The 20602-nt window shown below is 38.1% G+C and overlaps 1 protein-coding gene across 11 annotated transcripts in view; it reads right to left on the bottom strand.

Annotated features, from left to right (window-relative positions):
- Positions 1-7014: 7014 nt before the first annotated feature.
- The window catches only part of LOC106882607 (signal peptide peptidase-like), a 350046-nt gene continuing 336458 nt past the window's right edge, over positions 7015-20602 (bottom strand). For 10 of the 11 annotated variants that reach the window (XM_089354542.1, XM_089354545.1, XM_089354550.1 and 7 more), the window contains 2 exons: positions 18952-19061; positions 14371-18515 (listed from right to left, as the gene is read on the bottom strand). In XM_089354542.1, coding sequence (XP_089210668.1) covers positions 18450-18515; positions 18952-19061 — 176 coding nt within the window. In that variant the 3' untranslated portion in view covers positions 14371-18449. Of the gene's footprint in view, positions 9801-14370; positions 18516-18951; positions 19062-20602 lie in introns of those variants that run through there. The other variant, XM_089354547.1, reaches the window with a different exon arrangement.

Genomic DNA, 20602 nt, shown 5'->3' with positions numbered 1-20602 from the left:
ACTGTGGCTCTGCTGGGGCACCGCCTTGAATTTTATTCGAACAGCAGGAGTTATTTTTTTAAGTACTTATTCTGTTGGTGCCTTTTACCGAACAGCTAAGTTATGGGGACGTAAACACACCAACAGCGGTTGTCAAGCGGTAGTGGGAGACAGACACAAAGACACGCACATAGATATATACATACATATATTTACGACGGTCTTCTTTCAGTTTCCATCTACCAAATCCGTTCACAAAGCCTTAATCGGCCCGAGGCTACAATAGAAGGCGTCACGCAATGGGACTGAACTCGGAACCATTTGGTTAGGAAGCACGCCTATTTTTTATAGTCATTTTTCTGGGAAATCACGATTCTGAGGAGAGGAGAATTTCATGGAATCAAACTCCGCATTCTCTTCTCACTAATAAAAGAAAAAGGTTGAAGGTGGAAGATTTCATTAATATTTGAGTATAAGACCATTATTTGTCAGTTTGCGTCAAATAGATCCATTCTACAGCGAGGTAACTCAAGGGGAGTAACTCTTCAGGTATTTTCTTATCAAATATCCTAAGAGTTATTTCCCCTTTAGTTGATTTACTAACAACGCCAATTTCATTAATATTTTTAACCTTCACATTTAGACTTGCTCAACTCCTATTTACTCGCTTATAACATTGCTCCTTGTTGCTTACATATCACCAAACTATACCCTACAATATATTACTCACTCTCTCCAGCGGCAGAAGTGTACCTCGGTTTTTGTTACTAACACTGGTTAGATACACCTTGAGTATTTTTTTCCAAGTCATTGTTTGAAGTTATAACCCTAGTTAGTATTCATTTACAGTTTTCTATAAGCCTATTATTTATTCTATCAGTCTCTTTTGCCAAATTACTAAGTTACGGCGATGTGAACAAACCAACATCAATTGTCAAGCGGTGGTGGGGAACAAATACAGACACAAAGACACACATAGATGTACATCTTCTCCTCAACTTAGGATCGAGTTCCGTTCCAACTGACAGGTTGTAATTTGATTTGGTCGTATGTCGGATTTTTATTTTTGAATACTACCTTCAATCACGCAACTGATATTTGAAAGCGACTGAGGAAGAGACAGTGGCAGACAATAGATGCTTGAATTTGAAGGAGGCCTGAATTACCAGATGCTGCCAAAGTTATGCGTGCAGCTGCCCAACATCTGAAAATCAATTTTTTAAAATTTTCTTTACTCTCTTTACTCTTTTACTTGTTTCAGTCATTTGACTGCGGCCATACTGGAGCACTGCCTTTTAGTCGAGCAAATCGACCCCATGACTTATTCTTTGTAAGCCTAGTACTTATTCTGTCGAACTCTTTTGCCGAACTACTAAATTACGGGGACGTAAACACACCAGCATCGGTTGTCAAGCGATGTTGGGGGGATAAACACAAACACACACACACACATATATATATATATATATATATATATATATATATATATATATATATATGTATATATATATATATATATGTATATATATATATATATATATTTCAGTTTCCGTGTACCAAATCCACTCACAAGGCTTTGGTCGGCCCGAGGCTATAGTAGAAGACGCTTGCCCAAGGTGCCACGCAATTCATTTTTTGCAGTTGTAAGTGCAGATGATTGTAAGTCAAAGGTGAAGGTGTATATATAGATATACAGACAACAAGTTTCTTCCAGTTTCCATCTACCAAATTCACTCACAAGGCTCTGGCTGGCCCAATGCTATAGCAGAAGACATTCGCCCAACGTGCCACGCAGTGGTAGTGAACCTGCAACCTTGTGGTTTGGAAGCAATACAAAATTATGCAGAAATTTATATTTGTGTAGGTGTGTGTGTTTGAGAGGGAGAAAGAGTGTGTGTGTGTGTATGTTTCCAATCTGCACTGAGTTACAACTACAAATGATAACATCTGATAACCCAGTTGTAACTGGGTTACAACTCTTTACTCTTTTACTTGTTTCAGTCATTTGACTGTGGCCATGCTGGAGCATCACCTTTAGTCGAGCAAATCGACCCCAGGACTTAGTCTTTGTAAGCCGAGTACTTATTCTATCGGTCTCTTTGCCGAACCGCTAAGTTACAGGGACGTAAACACACGAGCATCGGTTGTCAAGCGATGTTGGGGGGACAACACAGACACACAAACATATACACACACATACATATATATATGTGTATATATATATATATATATATATATATATATATATATATATATATATATATATACGACGGGCTTATTTCAGTTTCTGTCTACCAAACCCACTCACAAGGCTTTGGTCGAGTCCTTTCTGATCAACGTCACTGCCCCCCGGCTCGCAGACTTGGGAATTCTCCCATTCTGCTGCCAGTTGGCATAAACGCTGACCAGTAGGTGCCCGAACAAGTCTGGCATACTTTTATAAAATTCATAGGGCAGACCATCAAGACCCGGCGACTTGTCCCCGGGGCATTCGCCCAGCACCTCGATCACCTCCTCGGCTGTGAATGACCCTTCACAGCACTCAGCCTTCCTTGCCGAGAGACGCGGGCCGCCAGACAGTAAGTCCCTGAGGGCCCCACCATGATCCAGCGTCCCGCCCCTCCCGAACAACTCGCCAAAGTGTTCGTGAAGCGCCTCACACATCTCGTCCCGTTCTTTGACCGTGCGTCCTTTTTCGATAACAAGAGACCTTATTGTGGCTTCGTTGCCACGCTGGGTTTCTACCGTGCGGGCTCATCCGGCAGCGTTAATTCCCTCACGGCCCAATGCTCTCACTTTAGCCCGTACTCTACACCCCTCATGTTTGGCTTTGAGGTGACGGTCCAATACCGTTCTCGCTGCCAGAATGTGGGATGCAGAGCCCAACCTCAGCGCCTCTTCTAAGTTCTTCACTAGCTGCCCTTCTACTCTAGTCCTATCTGGTCTTAGCTGTTTGCTAAACCTAATGGACTCGAAATGAATGGCTCTTTTGAGGGCGAACCACCACCAGTTATTAACCACGGTACCGGTTAACGCCCTCTGTACTAACTCCTTAATCCGACTACGGTATGCCTCACAAGTCAAAATAGTCTTGTTCAGCTTCCAGTAGCCGGGTCCTCTACTAGTTCTACTATCTACGTCCAACCTACACTTAACCATTGTATGATCAGTGTAGGACACTTGGACAAGTTGTGGACAAGTAAAACTAGGCTTATCTATAATTCTTATTACTATCCTATCTAGGTAAGACTTGAACCTTCCGTCGCCACTCATCCGGGTCCACTCTGGCACGTTCGGATGTTCAAGCCTGTAACGGTCTGCCAGCTGAAATCGCTTAAGCAGATCGACGAGGCGTGAGTTCACTTTTCTATCAATCGAGCCGACGCTATCGATTCGAGTGTCAACAATAGTGTTGAAGTCCCCTAACACCACTAATGTCTTCGACATCACAAGAAAGCCCTCTAGGCGCCGATAAAAGTCAGTTTGGAAACCTCTAGCGCATGGTGCGTAGAGTCCGATCAGCCTGAAGGCCTTACTGCTGTATGTCACATCAAGGACGACCAGCCCACCTTCGGGGTCCACATAGACTGTACTTGTCTGCAGAGCCAAGCGAAGCCATTGCGGATCAGTACCACTACACCCCCTCGTACCCCGGTCTGGCCAGGAGCCATGATTTTCTCATAGCCATTCAGGAGAGGCGAGAAGGTTCGTAGACTGTCCAGCTTGGTCTCTGTAGCAACCATCACATGTATATCGTGCGATCTGAGGTCGTCGAGGAAACACGCCTGCTTCCACTTTGAACACAAACCACGCACATTTAAACATCCAATGTTAAGAGAGGCCATTTGAAAGAAGAAAAAGTTCTACTTAAGTTTTACTGGAGAGGTTGGCGCCGATCTCGCCATACGCTCGTCGGCCCCTCCCCTTTCCTCCTTCTCAAAGTATTTTGGCAACTTGTCCAATTTCCTGATTGATTTCGGGTGCCAAGCCTTCAGCTGCCTGAAGGTTTCTTCGCCAATCCAGGCACATCTTTCCTTATGTCCCTCCAGTTGTTTATAAAGTCTTGTAGTGTGATGTAGCAAGACTACGCCCCTGATATAGGCGTCTCTCGTATCGAACTCGATCAACACAAGTTCGCTTTTCATGTCATCATCATAATTTTTTTTGGTGTCTGTGTTGTTTTTATTTTTTGTAGGGGATGTGGACGGGGACAGTTCATGTGTTCTTTTTTTCCTATTTTTTTCCACAGTTCTAAACTCCCTTCCGATGTCGCCATGCTGTTTTCTGGGGGAGTTATACTGGATTCAGGTGGTGCCGCTATTTTCACAGGGGTGGGGGATTTTGGTAGTGTGGGGGCTTGTGTATGCGGGGACTGGGTAATTTTTCCAGTTTGTTGTGGGGTAGGCACCGAAACAGAGGGAGTGGGATTTTTTGTTAGTGCCGGGGTCGATGAATTTGTGAGGATGGTTTTTGGGGGGGTTTTCTGAAGGGTCTGGTGTCTGTGCTGCTTCTCTTTACCTCCGGACAATCCACTTGAATGTGGACCTTTTTGCCGCAGGCGTAACAGGTGGGCTTTCTGCCCTCGACCTGTACCTTAAGGGCCACATTCTCGCCCACGAGCACCCTTTCGGGAAGATCCTGAAGGTCTTCTTGTGTCCCCTGAATAAGGATGTTGATGCTTCTTCCCAGCCAATATTGCGGAGACGAGCGTGATACTTGTAATATTTTAATTTGTTTTTGCCCTGTTGAACAACACGGCAGCCACCACATCTACAGGGTCGACTTCTGGTGGTACTTCTGATATTTGTACTCTTGATGTTCTGCGACCCATGTATGTCGGAAGAAGTATCACCTCATTCGTTTTTAGGGGACACACCGAGTGCCCTCGGGCCACTTCTTCCCCTGAGAAACGAACCTCTACTACTCTATATGCCCGTCCCCTGGTGATATAAACTATGTCTCTCCAAATCGGGGACAGGCATTTTTCGATAGTATCTTTTTTCGAAATGTTTAAACCTTTTTGTCTTTTGGACAAAAGGTTTTAAATATCACGGTCCGTTTCTCCGTATTAATAACCGAAGCTGAGGGTGATATTTTTACATCACCACCCTCCTGCTTCATTCTTTTAAACAGCTCACCGAGCTTATTTATGTCAATTTCGATATTTTCGGTTGCCACTGCGGCAACCGCTGAAAATTTTTTCGCCATGTTTTCACTCTCAACGATTGACTCCTTTTGCGAAATAAATTCAATTGACATAATATTTTCCCCACGCAAACTGGAAATCCTATAAAAAAAATATTTTTAAACAGAGAAACCTAAGAAAAAATATTTTTCAAGCTGTGAAAAAAATGTTCTCTAAAAGAGGACAAAGATGTTTCAAATCCTACCCCCGTTCGGGGAAGGGGCACAGAATAATCTAAAAAGACTGTTCACTGTTTTTTTTTGTTTTGTTTTTTTTGCAATAAAATTTTAGGATCTTTTTTAAAACGGGGGCCACATTTTTCATTAACGAAACACTTTGAAACTTGGAACACTGGTAGAATGTGTCATATAAAACATCTTTTTCTCTTAGTCTTCTTAAAAAAAAAAGAAATCCATAAATTATTCCATGTTAAAGTTGTCGTATTTCTGTAATTTCAACCAATCACTGACGTCCATTCAGCCGATATACATTAAGTGCCGACTACATAAACAAACGATTCTGAAACAATTAACCCTAACCCTAACTCTAACCCTAACCCTAGGGTTAGGGTTAGGGTTAAAGCAAATTTAAAATGAAAAAAGCAAATAAAACGAAGGTATGGAGATTAAATACACTTTACATCGCTTAGTGAGCCAAAGGAGTAAATGTAAACAACTGAATACTTGTGAGTGATTGGTTGAAATTATCGAAATAAGACAATTTTTTACATGAAATAAATTCGAATACAAAAACATTTTTTCTGTTCTATAACACAAAATAGATAAGTATACGAAGTTTGAAAGTTTTTCGCTACCAAAAACACTACGTAAAACATTAATGAAAAATGTGGCCCCCGTTTTAAAAAAGATCCAAATTTTAAAATAAAGATGCCGCAATGGTCAACAAAGTCAATGTATATATTTTTGAAATATTTCCCGGTTTTACCGGGAAAAAAACATCTATGCCACACCCTCACTTTGTCATCCGAAGTACAAACGCAGTCCTGGCTCTCGTTAGAGAAGACTATCGACCTCCGTTGTTGATGTCACCAATGTCGGTGCTGTGTAGCCCACTGTAGTCATGCCTGACGGTGGCAGGCAGTGAGGACAGGCCCTTGGAGCAGGACGACAGCAATGCAGGTTGTTGATGGCCAGTCGACATCATACAGTGTCGTCACTGATGGGTCACCATCCAGTACCAATGTTCTCATGAGCCATGCTGGCTGGTCTGAAGTGATCACAGAGGTGTTGTAGGTGGATGAAGCAGTTCTGCCTGGGGCACAGTCTGCAGTACTGTTGGTGTTGCAGGCGATAGATGGTGCTGACATGAACACTGTAAGCTTTCGCAACAACCAGGGCACACTGCTCTGCTTACAATTGGTCAATAAGCTTGTTCTCTCTGCACTGCTGACAATCTGGTCATACCTGATGCGTCCAAATTACGAATGCCTGGAACACGGTTCAAGTTGATTTTATACCCATAATCTCCACGAGATGCATGTGTATTTTGGTTTTCATGAGAATTGTTTGCGACTGCCACCCACAGCATTCAATGCAGCTGTGTTTTGACATCTCATTTCAGGGAAAGTTGAAAAGTTACATGCAATTTGGGTCTCAGTCATAAACCAGCATGTCTTGGAATATTTACACTTACATGCCTGAAATAAATTTTCAAAATTTACCATATAAAAATGACATTTGAAAAAAAATCATGTTTCTTTTGCGAAGAACTTGTTAAACACAATATCTGGGGTTGATATTTCTTGAAACAATTCTGTCAAAGAATGGCAGACATGTCCAAGCAATGCCATTGTATAACCAGCGGTTAGCAACAGAAAAGATGACATGGGGTAAGATGGTAAAAAACAATTTATTGAGAAGTTGAAATCAATGTTCTCAATGCAAATGAAGGAATCTACCATACAAAACAATGAAGCTCTGTTACTGGAATATATATGATATGCTGACCTGGAAGAATTTCAAGAGGAGATGCTGTTTTGGGAGTTATTAGAAACAACCAATTGTGTAGTTGATATGTACAGTAAATCCATTAATTAGTTGGACACAAATAAAATACCAAAAAAATATACATTGTATCACATGTGGCAGATGGTGCATCTTCTGTGATTGGTTAAAAAAAAAAAGAATATTTAAAACTGATGAAAGATGACAATCCAAACAGGTTGGCTGTGGATTGTGTTATCCACTGAGAAAGCATAGTTGCAAAGAGAATTTTGCATCAATTGCATAAGATACTGCATTTTATAATTAAATGCATTAATTCCATCAAAGTGGATACCAAGAACATGTGAGATTATTGCTCCATGCTGAAGTAAGGTGGTTCATCATCAACATCATCATCATTGTTGTCATTTAATATCCTCTTTCCATGCTGGCATTGGTTAGACAGTTCGATAGGATCCAACAAACCACAAGACTGCATCGCGTTCAAATAGTTGCCAAAAGGGAACTACCTCAAAAGATCTATGATGCTATTTGACCTTTTCATCAAGATTTTCAAGGGCAATAGACAACAATGTCTATGTGAGTTACTTGAGTGACACTTTTCAGAAGCATTGCTTTTCAGATAAGCAACTCCAAGGAGCTAATGTGATATTCATCAATGCAAATGAAAGACATTTGTGCCAATACACGATACTGGCAAGAAAAGTTAGCCAGTTCTCATGGTTGGAAAAGTCTGATGTAAGTGATGCTGCAAAGAATGTTCATTGTTCATTACAAGAAAACTTTGGATAATGACTTCAGTAACAAGTTTTATAATCTGAAAGCAATGGAGTACCTATCTTGGTAAACTCAACCAATTCTGATGGAATTATCTGAAGTAACAATGCAATATCAAGAAGTTACAAAATGATTCTGTAAAAATCATTTTCAAAATCAAAAGAACCACGATGTGACTGTCTGAGGAGAGCTAAAAGTAATACCCTAACTCAACTATGAAAGGAAGTACTGATACATTCTCCAGTGTTTTATTTAACTGAGTGCATACTTAGTCTTGTTACTCATTTGCTGCAAGCTAAGAGAAATCAACAGGATATTCCAAGGCAGAGATTTAAGGCTAAAACTGACAGAATTAATACTTTAAATCAAACAAACTTGCAGCCAGCATCAATAGCAAAACTCTGATTGAAATAAGCATACAACACTTAACAATAACCTTTTAGTTAAAACTTCTTGGTATTTAGAATATATATATATGTGTGTGTGTGTATATGCAAGACACAAAATATTAATTTTATCCAATCATGGCAAGATGCTTTTTACTATGTTATTTTTAAAATTGAAATAGGGCACAGAATAAAAAAAAGGATGTAATCCCTCAACATATTTTGAGTTACAAACATGAACACACCATCTTGCTTATACATACGATACATAATATCTCACCCTCTCCAATCCTTATTCCAGTTCAGTATAAACACCTCCCTGTGACTTAGGTGTGCAGCCCCAGCCCCATCCCATCTTTACCATCTCTCTCTCCATCTAAGGTAGCCATGTTTCTCCGCTAATACAAGGCTTTATTTTTTTTGTCCCTCAGTACTTCTCCTTCCTAGTTGAGGGGTCTCCTGCAAGTTACTTGGTGACCTCTCTGCTTCTGGTGTCACATAAAAAGCACCCAGTACACTCTGTAAAATGGTTGGCATCTAGCTGTTTAAAATCATGTCAAAGCTGACGACAGAGTTTGGTGCAGTCTTCTGAACTTGCCAGTTACTCTTAAACTGTCCAACCCAAGCAAACATAAAAAACAAACATTAAATAATGATGATGATTCAAATAATATGATTTTCCAAATGCCAACCCACTCCAATCACCGTAACCATCCTCCTCTAACCACTATAATACTCCCCATATATCTGTATGTAACAGGGCTATTCGACATCCTTTCACTTGTCCTGTATCTCTCTTCCATACATTGACCTAACCATATCTAGATTTCTTGAAACTTTTTTGTTTTGTTTATATTATTCATTTTCCTTTTATTTCGTTTAAGTTGCTTTTCAATGTCAGCTCCTCCTTTTTCAGTAACTCTTCCTGAAAATTCTTGAAATTATCTCCCTTTTTCATACGGAGTTAGGTGGAGATAGTTTTAGTAAACTAAGAATTTGTTGTATAGTATTTCATATACTAGTATTTTTTTTTTGTCTATATTGTTCAATTACTTGCCACTGGCCACTAAGTTATTTCTCTTAGCTCATTTTTGCTTATATTTAAGGAACTCTGATATGATACAACACCAGTTTGAAGATTGCTTTAAGAGAACAACTCTAGTCCTCAGATCATAATTTTATTATATTTTTGGTCACTTAAAAATAGTGTTATTTTGTAAATGTGTGTTCATTAAAAGGAAATAACAACCATCAGATAAGTAATGCTTTTATTTTATGTGTGTGCATTATATATATATATATATATATATATATATATATGTACACACACACACACAGAGGTGCATGGATAGATATGTGTGGATATGTGGTAAGAAACTTGCTTCCGAACATGTGGCTCTGGGCTCAGTCCCACTACATGGCATCTTGAGCTAGTGTCTTTCATTGCAACCCCAGGTCAATCAAAGACCTGTAAGTGGATCTGTTCAACTAAAACCTCAAACCAGCACCCTGAAACAAATAAAAGGTAACTGGTATATTGGATCATCCCATAAATAATGTATTTTTTTTTAATACTTTTTTTTATTTTTCAGAATTAAGATAACCAAAGTTCTATTTTAATCTAAAATATACTCTCCTTCATTTTCTACAATGCTCTTTCATCTCTCTGGTAGACTTGCGAGGCCCCTCTTCCAAAATTCACTTGTCCGTGACAAAAAATACTCCTCCAGTATTGTTCTGACCTCGTCTACAGAATTCATATTTTTTCCATCTAAATGATTTTGAAGACTGTGGAATAAATGATAACCAGATGGAGCAATGTCTAACGAATATGGTGGGTGGGGCAGCGTTTCTCATTCAAACTGCTCCAGCCTTTGGAATGTCATCCTTGTTGTATGTGGCCAAGCATTATCCTGATGGAAGAACACATTTTGTCTTGAAAACAAAGATGGTCGTTTTTCTTCTAGTGCTGTCTTAAGCCGCTCAAACCTTTCATATCCCACCAAACAGATAACAATACCTTAGATGGGTGAAAACCTTGTTTAGCCTGAGGTGCCAGTGTTTCTCCCTTCCTTACCTACAGTCTTCGGCACTTGACATTTTTAAAGAGAACCCATTTCTCATCACCTGTCACTATTTGGTTCAAAAGAAGGTTCATTTGTAAGATGTGACAGCAAAGAAGAGCACACATTCACTCTCTATGCACGATTAGACTCATAAAGTTTGTGAGAAACCCATTGACTCAATTTTCTGGCTTTTCCGATAGCACACAGGCGTTGATGAATGGTTGAATGACCAAATCCAAGCTTCTCTGCTAGCCTCTCAACAGTTACGATGGGATTTTGTTCCACTAGGGTTTGCAGGACATCCTTATCAAGCTCTACAGATCTTCCAAGGCGAGGCTTGTCTTCTAGGCTGTAGTTTCCAGCTCAGAATTTCTGGAACCACCGTTGATACAGGCTTACGCTTATTGTCCAATTCCTATGTACTGCATTAATATTCCTTGCACTTTCTGTTGCATTGCCTTTATTGAACTCATAAAGCAAAATATGCTGAATATGCTTCTTTGTCACTTCCATTATAGCTGTGAAAAAATAACTGTTAAAATCGAACTGCACTCCTCAAAACTTGCACTAAGAATAAGGACAAGGTAAAATTACTACCTGTTTTTATAGCAAGTTGATGCAGGTAGTTTATCCTGTCCCTCTACAACTTTTAGTTCATGCAATTGAAAAAAAAAACATTATTTATGGGATGACCCAATATATCTCATCATCATCATTTAATGTCTGCCTTCCACACATGCATGGGTTGGGCAGTTTGACAGGAGCTGGCCAGGCAGAAGACTGCACCAGACTTATGTGTCTGTCTTGGCAAGGTTTTTACGGCAGGATACACTTCCTAACACCAATCACCCCACAGAGTGGACTGAGTGCTTTTGACATGGTACCAGCATGTACACACACACTCACAAAAGGGTTGACTGAAAAGTTCATAGGTTGGCTAAGATACTCTTATGGAATGTGACCAAATGAGGTTTATTTTTCAACATGGTTCCTCTTGCAGTCCACACACTTCTTCCATCAGTGTTGCAGTGCTTGCATCTCAATGGTCAAAAATGTCATCATCACTGCCTTTCTTATAATCATGTGTGTGTGTGTGTGTGTGTGTGTGTGTGTGTGTGTGTGTGTGTGTGTGTGTACATGTGTAGACATTGAGTTAATATTTATATGTATGATTAAGGTGGCAAACTGGCAGAATCATTAGCACACCGGGCGAAATGCTTAGTGGCAGGCATTTCATCTGTCTAGATTCAGAGTTCAAATTCTGTTGAGGTCAACTTTGCCTTTCATCTTTTCAGGGTAATTAAAATAAGTACCAGTTGAGCAGTGGAGTAATGTAATCAACTTACCCTTGCTCAACCAAATTGTTGGCCTTGTGCCAAAATTTGCAACTAATATTTATATGTATGGTTATAGTTTGGCACAGTGTTACAATGAAAGTCAGAATAAAGTAATGCTATGACTTCATCTGATGGGAGAACTCGTGTATCATCAGAAAGACTTTTGATGTAGTGTCATCACTACAGTGCCAAAAGCATGATACATAACAATGATGACAATATAGTGTTAATAAGTACATGTTAGACATGTACTATTAATATACATATAATGTACACACATACACACACGTGTGTGTTTGTATAGATATAGATGTGTGTGTGTGTGTGTGTGTGTGTGTGTGTATATATATATATATATATATATATATATTGCCAATGCCACATAAAAGTAACCAGCACACACTGTAAAGTGGTTGGCATTAGGACAGACATCCAGCCATAGAAACTGAAACTTGGTGCAGCTCTTCAGCTTGCCAGCTCTGGTCAAACCATCCAACCCATGCCAGAATGGAAAACAGATATTAAAGAATGATGATGATAATGACGATTGTGTGTGTGTGGGTGAGTGTGTGTGTGTGTGCATGTGTGCGCACATATGCATGAATTGATATGTAGCATAAATGAATATGTGTTTGTGATGGGAGATTGGTAGGAGGAGGAGGAGACTCCCTTCGGTCATGAATGACCATGGGATTGCACCTAGAAAGTTACCCTCCGAGGCACAAGTCCAGGCAAGATTGTTTGTGGAAGACCAGCAGTCGCCCATGCATACCAGCCTCCCCTCTCCACACCACTGATATTATCCAAGGGAAAGGCAAAAGCTGATACAGCTTGGCACCTGTGATGTCATAACTCATTTCTACAGCTGAGTTAACTGGAGCAACGTGAAATAAAGTGTCTTGCTCAAGAACACAACACACAGCCCGGTCCAGGAATCGAACTCACAACCTCATGATTGTAAGCTCGACACTCTAACCACTGAGCCCATGCGCCTTCACAGGGGGACTGGTAGCAGTAATGAGTAAAATATAATAGCAAAATGCAGTGCAATACCAACATTGAGCTTTGTCATATTCAGCAGTGGAGCTCATTTCATATATGCAAACATTTAAATATATTATTTGTTAATCACAAAAATTAAAAGCATCTATAGTCTATGATGTGTGCCATTTGGTGAGTGGGTTACGTGTACTGTTAGATTGTTAACTAAAGAGCTGTCAGCTCATTTCCCACCTCTGGAGCATTGGTGTTTTTATGACAGCACTATTTCTCAAATAAGAGCAGACCACCTGGATCAGAGATATTGAACCTATGATATGTGTACAGTTGTGAACATTACAGGGTTTTAGGTGGAATGTTATAAAAATGTTCCTCTCTCAGCTCTGACCTAAAAGTAAAATACATATTTACATATAAGTGATATTTCAGTAACATGATTAATAAAGTAATCAATATTTCAACATATTGGGCTGAAAAGACTTGACATGACTGGCCTAAACAAACCGAATCAGTTTGAGAGGTTCTAGAAGGAGATTGAGGAACTCTGACACAAAGGAGTAGATAGGTGATATGTTATAAACCACTGATATTTTGACAATTAGTAGCCTGCAGTTGTAAGGATTGCAAAGACAACACTTTGACCATTTAAACTAAACTATATTTACGTTGTTTAACCCGTGACTAATCCTCTGATCAAAAGCATTTAAGTTGTGACTATCCTGTTTCTTTTTTTTTTTTCTTTTTTAAGGATACCATAAGACTACATTATTTATTAGGTCTCGTGTTCTCATATCTGATGGAGAAAAATTTGACTGTTTTGTCTAGCAGGTTGAGCAACTAGATAGATGCTCCTTTGGGCTGTAATGGTAATGATATGTTGATCAGTAGATGGTTTTGGGTGAACTGTGCTCATAAATCCAATATGTTGACCAGTAGATGGTACTGTGATGGTAACATTGATGTTAACCAATAGATTGGGCTGTGATGGTCACACTGATTTGTCAACCAGTAGATGTTACCATGACAGTAATATATATGTTGACCAGTAGATGGGATTGTGAGTCACACTGATATGTCAACTAGTAGAGAGTATTGTGACAGTAACCCAGATATGTTGACCAGTAGACAGGATTGCGACAGTCACACTGATATGTCAACCAGTAGATGGTACTGTGACGATAACACAGATACCCTGACCAGATGTGATTGTAATGGTCACACTGATATGTCAACCAGTAGATGGTATTGTGACAGTAACACAGATATGTTGACCAGTAAATGGGATTATGACAGTCACACTGATATGTCAACCAGTAGATGGTACAGTGGCAATAACACAGATATGTTGACCAGTAGATGCAATTGTGATGGTCACACAGATATATCAACCAGTAAATGGTATTGTGTGAGCAATACAGATATGTTGACCAGGAGATGGGATTGTGACGGTCACACTGATATGTCAACCAGAAGAGATGGTACTGTGACATCAATACAGATATGTCAACTAGTACATGACACTGTGTAGACTAGGATGATAACCTTGAAGCTTTGATCAATAAACAGTCCTGTGTGGGTTGATACAAAAAATAGAAACCAACAGTACAAATAAACCTGCAAAAAAAAGGTTAAAAGCAACAACAACAACAGAAATATAAATGCATAATGAAGTATAAATTCACTGAAATTTACTTTATTTATGACATGAGTGTGGCCATCCTTAATGTGGAATTGGATGGGCATGAAGAAAGATGAAAAGAGCTAATGATATCAGTCCACTAGAGTCAGCAGATACACTGCTCTAGCAACCACACACGCACATGTACACTGCCAATTCGACAGGCCAGTAGTGGTGGTGGTTGTAGTAGTGGTGGTGGTGGTTGTGGTGGTGGTGGTGGTGTGGTTGGCAGCGTTAACGAGAATGACAACGACAAACATATCTTGACAAGCAAGAGTAAAAAAAGAAGTCTATGATTTTGGTTTAATGTCTTTCCAACTTTGTAGGTCTCTTGTTTCCAGAGGCACATTAGTGGCAGCCACCTTGGCTTCAGTGACTCAATGGTGGCTACTACCATGTTAGGAGATTTTTTTATTTTATTTTATTTTTTTGTTCTCGTTTTTAAATACATTTTTTGTTTTTATTTTGTTTGTTTGTTTGGGTTTTTTTTTAATATTTTTTAAAATAAAATTTAAAACTGTCCTTTTATTTTTTTTTGGCTTTATATTGTCCATTACATATGTACAACTGTATCATCTATCCCAGTCCACATACACTCTAGAATGGTTCAACAGAGGAAGAGGAGGAGTACTGGAAGTAGAAGCTGAACTACCACTGCTGGCATCTGGTTTAGACCACAGCATCATTGCCCTTGGCAGTTAATTTGGCTCAAATGAGAAAGGAAAACCCCCAAACACAATAAACTCAAGTGTGATGGAGAGATGAAAAATTCTGAGTTGAGATTTTACTGGGTTGATGGAATTAAGGAGATCAATAGCTGTTTAAAAACTCAAATCCTTGAAGACAGGATTCTTAGATTCAACTGACATTCCAAGGTTGACTATAATATTCCAAACTTAGCTAAGTATTAGTGAATTATCCATCGAGAACACAGAGCAAGTGTAGCAATATCTTCTAGTCTAGATACTGGCTATTTGAAGATTGTATAACTCCACAAAAACTAATACAGGCAGAGAAAAGGTGAGAGCAAGAGTGAGTTGACACCTGTAACAGTAAACTGAGATTGAGGAAGTCTATAAGAGGGACAAGATGAAGTAGAAACAGTTCTATCTTAAATATAATAATTTCACTTTGTTGCTTTATTTTGAAATTAATCAATAAAATTGACAACTGTAACTCTCTGACTGACATTTGGAAACTCTAAATCAAGACAGAGTCTGTATAATATTCCCTCAGAGATAATTGAATTAAATAGCTGAATAACTAGCTACTAAATGTATGTCAGCTTGCACATCAATGGGTTTTTGCAGATTTAGATTCAATATTCACAAGGAAGAACCGTAAAAGTTTAACAAAACAATAAAAAAAAGTTCTCATCAGTTTTTTTTTTTTTTTCCTTTTTAAACAACAAATTGAGTATACAACATACAGATGGTTGCATTGCTTGACTTGTTTGTATCTATATACAGAGCTACTACTGAGATTGGATATGGCTTGCTCAACTGCATAAATAAATGGGTCCAATCAGTTAGGTTCATAATCACTGCAATAGTATTGCTCTTGTGATAGATGTTAGCTGAGCACTGAATAGTAGAGTTGAGCTCATGGTTTCAATTCCTGACTCAGGCCCTTTCACACCATTTAGTGTGTTCTCATGTCACCTTTAATAAGTTGCAACCTTGATATGCTATCAGTCATTAGCAATGATAACTTTGTTTTAATATATGATATGAGAGAACAACAATAGAGTAATTATAAAACAGAAACAATGTGTTATATAGTCACAAAACTAATACAGAGTAGGAAGAGATGATTGAATGAACTCAAGGACATGGTTAATACTTATTCTAACAACTCCTGAGATAATAATAAGCAGAGTCAACTCTGTAGGTATCATCTAGAGAAATGTAATTAAATACTATAAGGTGTCTAATATAGCACTTTACTGATTTCAACCTTTGACTCATACTATTTCACATCACATCATTAACTCAAAAGTTGCAATTGTTATATATTATCAGTCATTACCAAAGATAAAAACTGTTGAATGTGAAGGCAATTTTAATCTAAAACTACATCAAAAACTTCTAAAAGAATAGGAAAATATGACCATGACAAATTAAAATTTAAATAACAACAGTCTGCTTTGGTGGTAGAATTAAAATAAAATATTTAATGAATTCAAAAAAGGTTTAAAAGGCTATTCAAACTGTTGAATTATATTTTTTAAAAAAGGGGGAAGGGTCTTTAAAATGACAATACAAGTATATCTAGAATTTTAAAAAAAGCCAAAAAAGAAACAATAGCAATGTATGTCCTTCAAAGTTTCTATTTTTGACTAAATCTTCGATGATAAGATAACGATGCCTTAGTTTAGCAGAAATGTATGGAGTCTGGGAATATAAAATTGAAAACATGTCCCACAAGACAGTTACAACCAGAATGAGAAGTAAAAAGAACAGAGAAGCAACCAAACTACAAGAACAGAAAAGAACAGAGGAAATTAGACAAAAAGTACGGTAAAATCATGAAAACTGAGGTACAGTGAGAATAAGAGTCAAAGAAGCAATCAGGATACAAGGAATGTACTGAATGTTATGTATTATTTCAAGTCCAACCTAGGAAATAATGTTGATTTAAAAAAGGATTGTAACATTCATAAGTTGATAGCTGCATCAACCTTGCGCACCAGTAGGAATAATAGAAGCCTGTCACTTATAGATTGACATATATGAGGGTTAACAGTGATAAAACAATGATAACTGAAGAGCTATATGAAGATGCCTTGGTATAAATCTCATGTCTATTTACATTTCTCCACCAAAGCAAATCAAACGAATAATGATTTACATACAATCACCAACAATCAAGGTGACAGATGATAGCCAATATCTTAACTGAGTGAAGATGAAGGCAACAAAATTATGCAAATATCTCCAACATATCCAGTATTGAGCATGATTTTTACTAAGGAAATCTTTTCTTTCTTCAAAAGCCTGGTTGTTCTTTTTTTTATCCTGTCTTACACCAACACTGCCATCTTTCTTGTGTGGTATCTAATCACAGAGTAGTACAGATACAAATAAAAGCAATATAAATAGTAGTTGGAGGCAGGTGGCAGCACAGATAGGAGGCAGGAATGAGGAAGAGGAGAGGGCAGTTGCGACAGGAGGAAGAATCTAGATTTACACAGTTTGAAAACAGTGCAGCAGAAAAAAAAAATGTTATTACAAGACAAGGGTAAAACCATTTTTCTTTTTCCACCAGGAATGACTTCAGTTGGAAGTAAAAATAGAACTCTTGACAGGAAAAACAAGGGATAGTCGTAACAGATGTCTGGTGTATTGTCAGGTGTATGGTAAAAGAGTAACTCAAAAGGTAACATATCGCAGTGCAGCTCTTGTGTTATCCAGCTCAACATTGCTATTCAATTAGTCCCTGTATAAAGTTAAAGTTGCAATAGTAGTTGTAGTGGTGGGGAATCTTGAATCAGTAGTAGTTGTAGTAGAGGTAGCTGCGGTAAGAATGTATTGTTCTCATCCAACTATTACACAGATCATAGAATACCTTATCCACAACTAGCGGAAGAAGAACATTATATCACTATCTTCCTTGACTTGGTAAAGTGTTTGTGTGTTTTATATGTGTGTCTGTGTATGTGTATGTGCATGTATATATAATACCCACAAATACACATGTGAGTCAGCAGGTGTATGTTTATGTGTGTAATGTGTTCATACATTCAGATGCTGTTGTTAAGCTGTAAATCTTGTTATTTCTTTTCCAGTGTTATTGTGCTCCATTGATCATCCCCAACCATCCATCTGTGGTCTGAAAAACCAGTGAATGTGGGCATATAGTGTAGTTGGCCATCTACGCACAGTTATTTAGACCTCCATGTTGGGTGTATACATACATACATACATATATATATATACATATATAAATTGTATATATATATATAAATTGTATATATATATATATATATATATATATATATATATATAAATTGTATATATATATATATATATATATATATATATATATATAATGTAGTTGGCCATCTACACACAGCTGTTTAGACCTCTAGCTTGCTAGACTGGTTATTGATGAATGGCTCATTCCACATGCGACGCAAGTCACCCTGGCAACAAAGAAAACAGAATTCTCCATTAACATATAGGTGTAACATTTATGTCTACAATATGTAAATAGTATGGGTGGTATTCATGTGTACACACATACACACGTGTAGAGAGTCAACAGATGAGATCCAGAGATGCTTAGTTTTATTTATTATTTGCATCATTATCTCTCTCTCTCTCAACACACACACACACACACACACACACACACACACACACACAATATTCTGGCATACAATATGTGAAATAGATGCTAATGTATGTGGAAAACATGTAGCATTCATATGTGATGTATGTGTTGAAGACAATCAGTGCTGAGATTTACACTTGTGCTTACAATTTGATGTGGAGTATATGTATGTGCACAGTTTAAACATGTAGATACCAATGAAATCATGAGTGAAATGCAGTAGATAAAAGCAGTGTGGTACCAACCTTGAGGTATGCCATAGTCAGCAGAGGAAGCAGTGTAAAAGGGACTAGGTAGAGAAGAGCAGGCTGTGCTGCTTTGAATACCTCTGATGACACGGTGGCAGTCAACAGACCTGCAAAGACAAATCATTGACATTAACATCATCAAAGACTAAACAGGTGAATATATTGTGGTGGATATAGTGAGATGGTTTCCTCTACCCCTGGCAGATAGGTGATATGTTATAAACTACAAATATTTTGACAAGTAGTAGCCTGTAGTTGTAAGGACTGCAAAGTCCTTACAACTGACGCTCTGACATTTAGACTAAATTACATCTGTTGTTTAACCAATCCTCTGATCAAAGGCATTTAAGCTGTAGCTATCCTATGCGTTTTTTGTGGGGGTTTTTAAAGGATACCATAGGACTATATTATCTATTAAGTCTCTTGTTCTCAAATCAGATGGAGAGAAATCATGTGTGTATGTGTGTGTGCGCGTGTATGCATGCATGCATATATCTATGTGTGTGTCTTTGTGTCTGTTCCCCCCTTACCACTTGACAACTCGTGTTGGTGTGTTTACGTCCCCATAACTTAGCAGTTCGGCACAAGAGACCAATAGAGTAAGTACTAGGCTTTATAAAAATAGGTCTTGGGGTCAATTTGTTTGGCTAAAACAAGTAAAAGAATATGATTGTTTATTTTTAGAATGACAATGTAGGGTAGATGTAAGAGGCTAGACCTGGCCATTTAGAACAAAAAAAAAACACATAGAATGCTTGGGCTGGATATGGCCAGTTTAAATGTTAAAGGGTTAAAGCAGATCCAAAGTACTTCCAGTTGTGATCATTCTATCTCTTATTTAATTTTTCTGGGGTCTTTTTCAGGCACTGTACATCTAAGATTATTTAATGTGTTCTTTAATTTTTTTAGATGTAATTTGGAGCAATTTGGCTGTTAGAAAATGATCTTTTAGAAAAAGCAATCTGGCTGCTTTTTCTAACAGATCATGCAACCACATTTTGAATCTCCCTATTGATTTAAATGTTAGTCTGTTGGTCAGGTTTCATACAGGGTAACCTAATGGTATGATATGATGTCATATGATGCCAGGTGTTAGCCAATAATATTTAAGCCTGGAACTATAGCAGAAGACATTTTCCTAAGGTGCCACACAGTGGGATTGAACCTAGAATCATGTGGTTTGGAAGCAAACTTCTTAGTGTGTGCGCACACACGTACACATGTGCACGTATGTATATATATATATATATATATAGGTGTGAGAAAGTTGGTATGTGAAAGCACATGGTTGGATGTATAAAAGATAATAAGAGTGAAAAAACTACAGAAGGTTTGTGTTACATGGTTAAAGTATATATTTGAATTATGTCAGAAAAATGTTAGAAAAATGGGATCTTTTTTAAAACGGGGGCCACATTTTTCATTAATGTTTTACGTAGTGTTTTTGGTACGGAAAGACTTTCAAACTTCGTATACTTATCTATTTTGTGTTATAGAACAGAAAAATATTTTTGTATTCGAATTTATTTCATGTAAAAAATTGTCTTATTTCGATAATTTCAACCAATCACTGACGTCCATTCAGTCGATATACATTAAGTGCCGACTACATAAACAAACGATTCTTCGTTTTATTTGCTTTTTTCAT

The sequence above is a fragment of the Octopus bimaculoides genome, chromosome 1 (genome assembly GCF_046866305.1).
Source record: "Octopus bimaculoides isolate indiv1 chromosome 1, ASM4686630v1, whole genome shotgun sequence".
Classification (NCBI taxonomy): Eukaryota; Metazoa; Mollusca; class Cephalopoda; order Octopoda; family Octopodidae; genus Octopus; species Octopus bimaculoides.
Note: the sequence above shows the minus strand (reverse complement) of the source record. Positions and strands in the feature narration are given on the sequence as shown.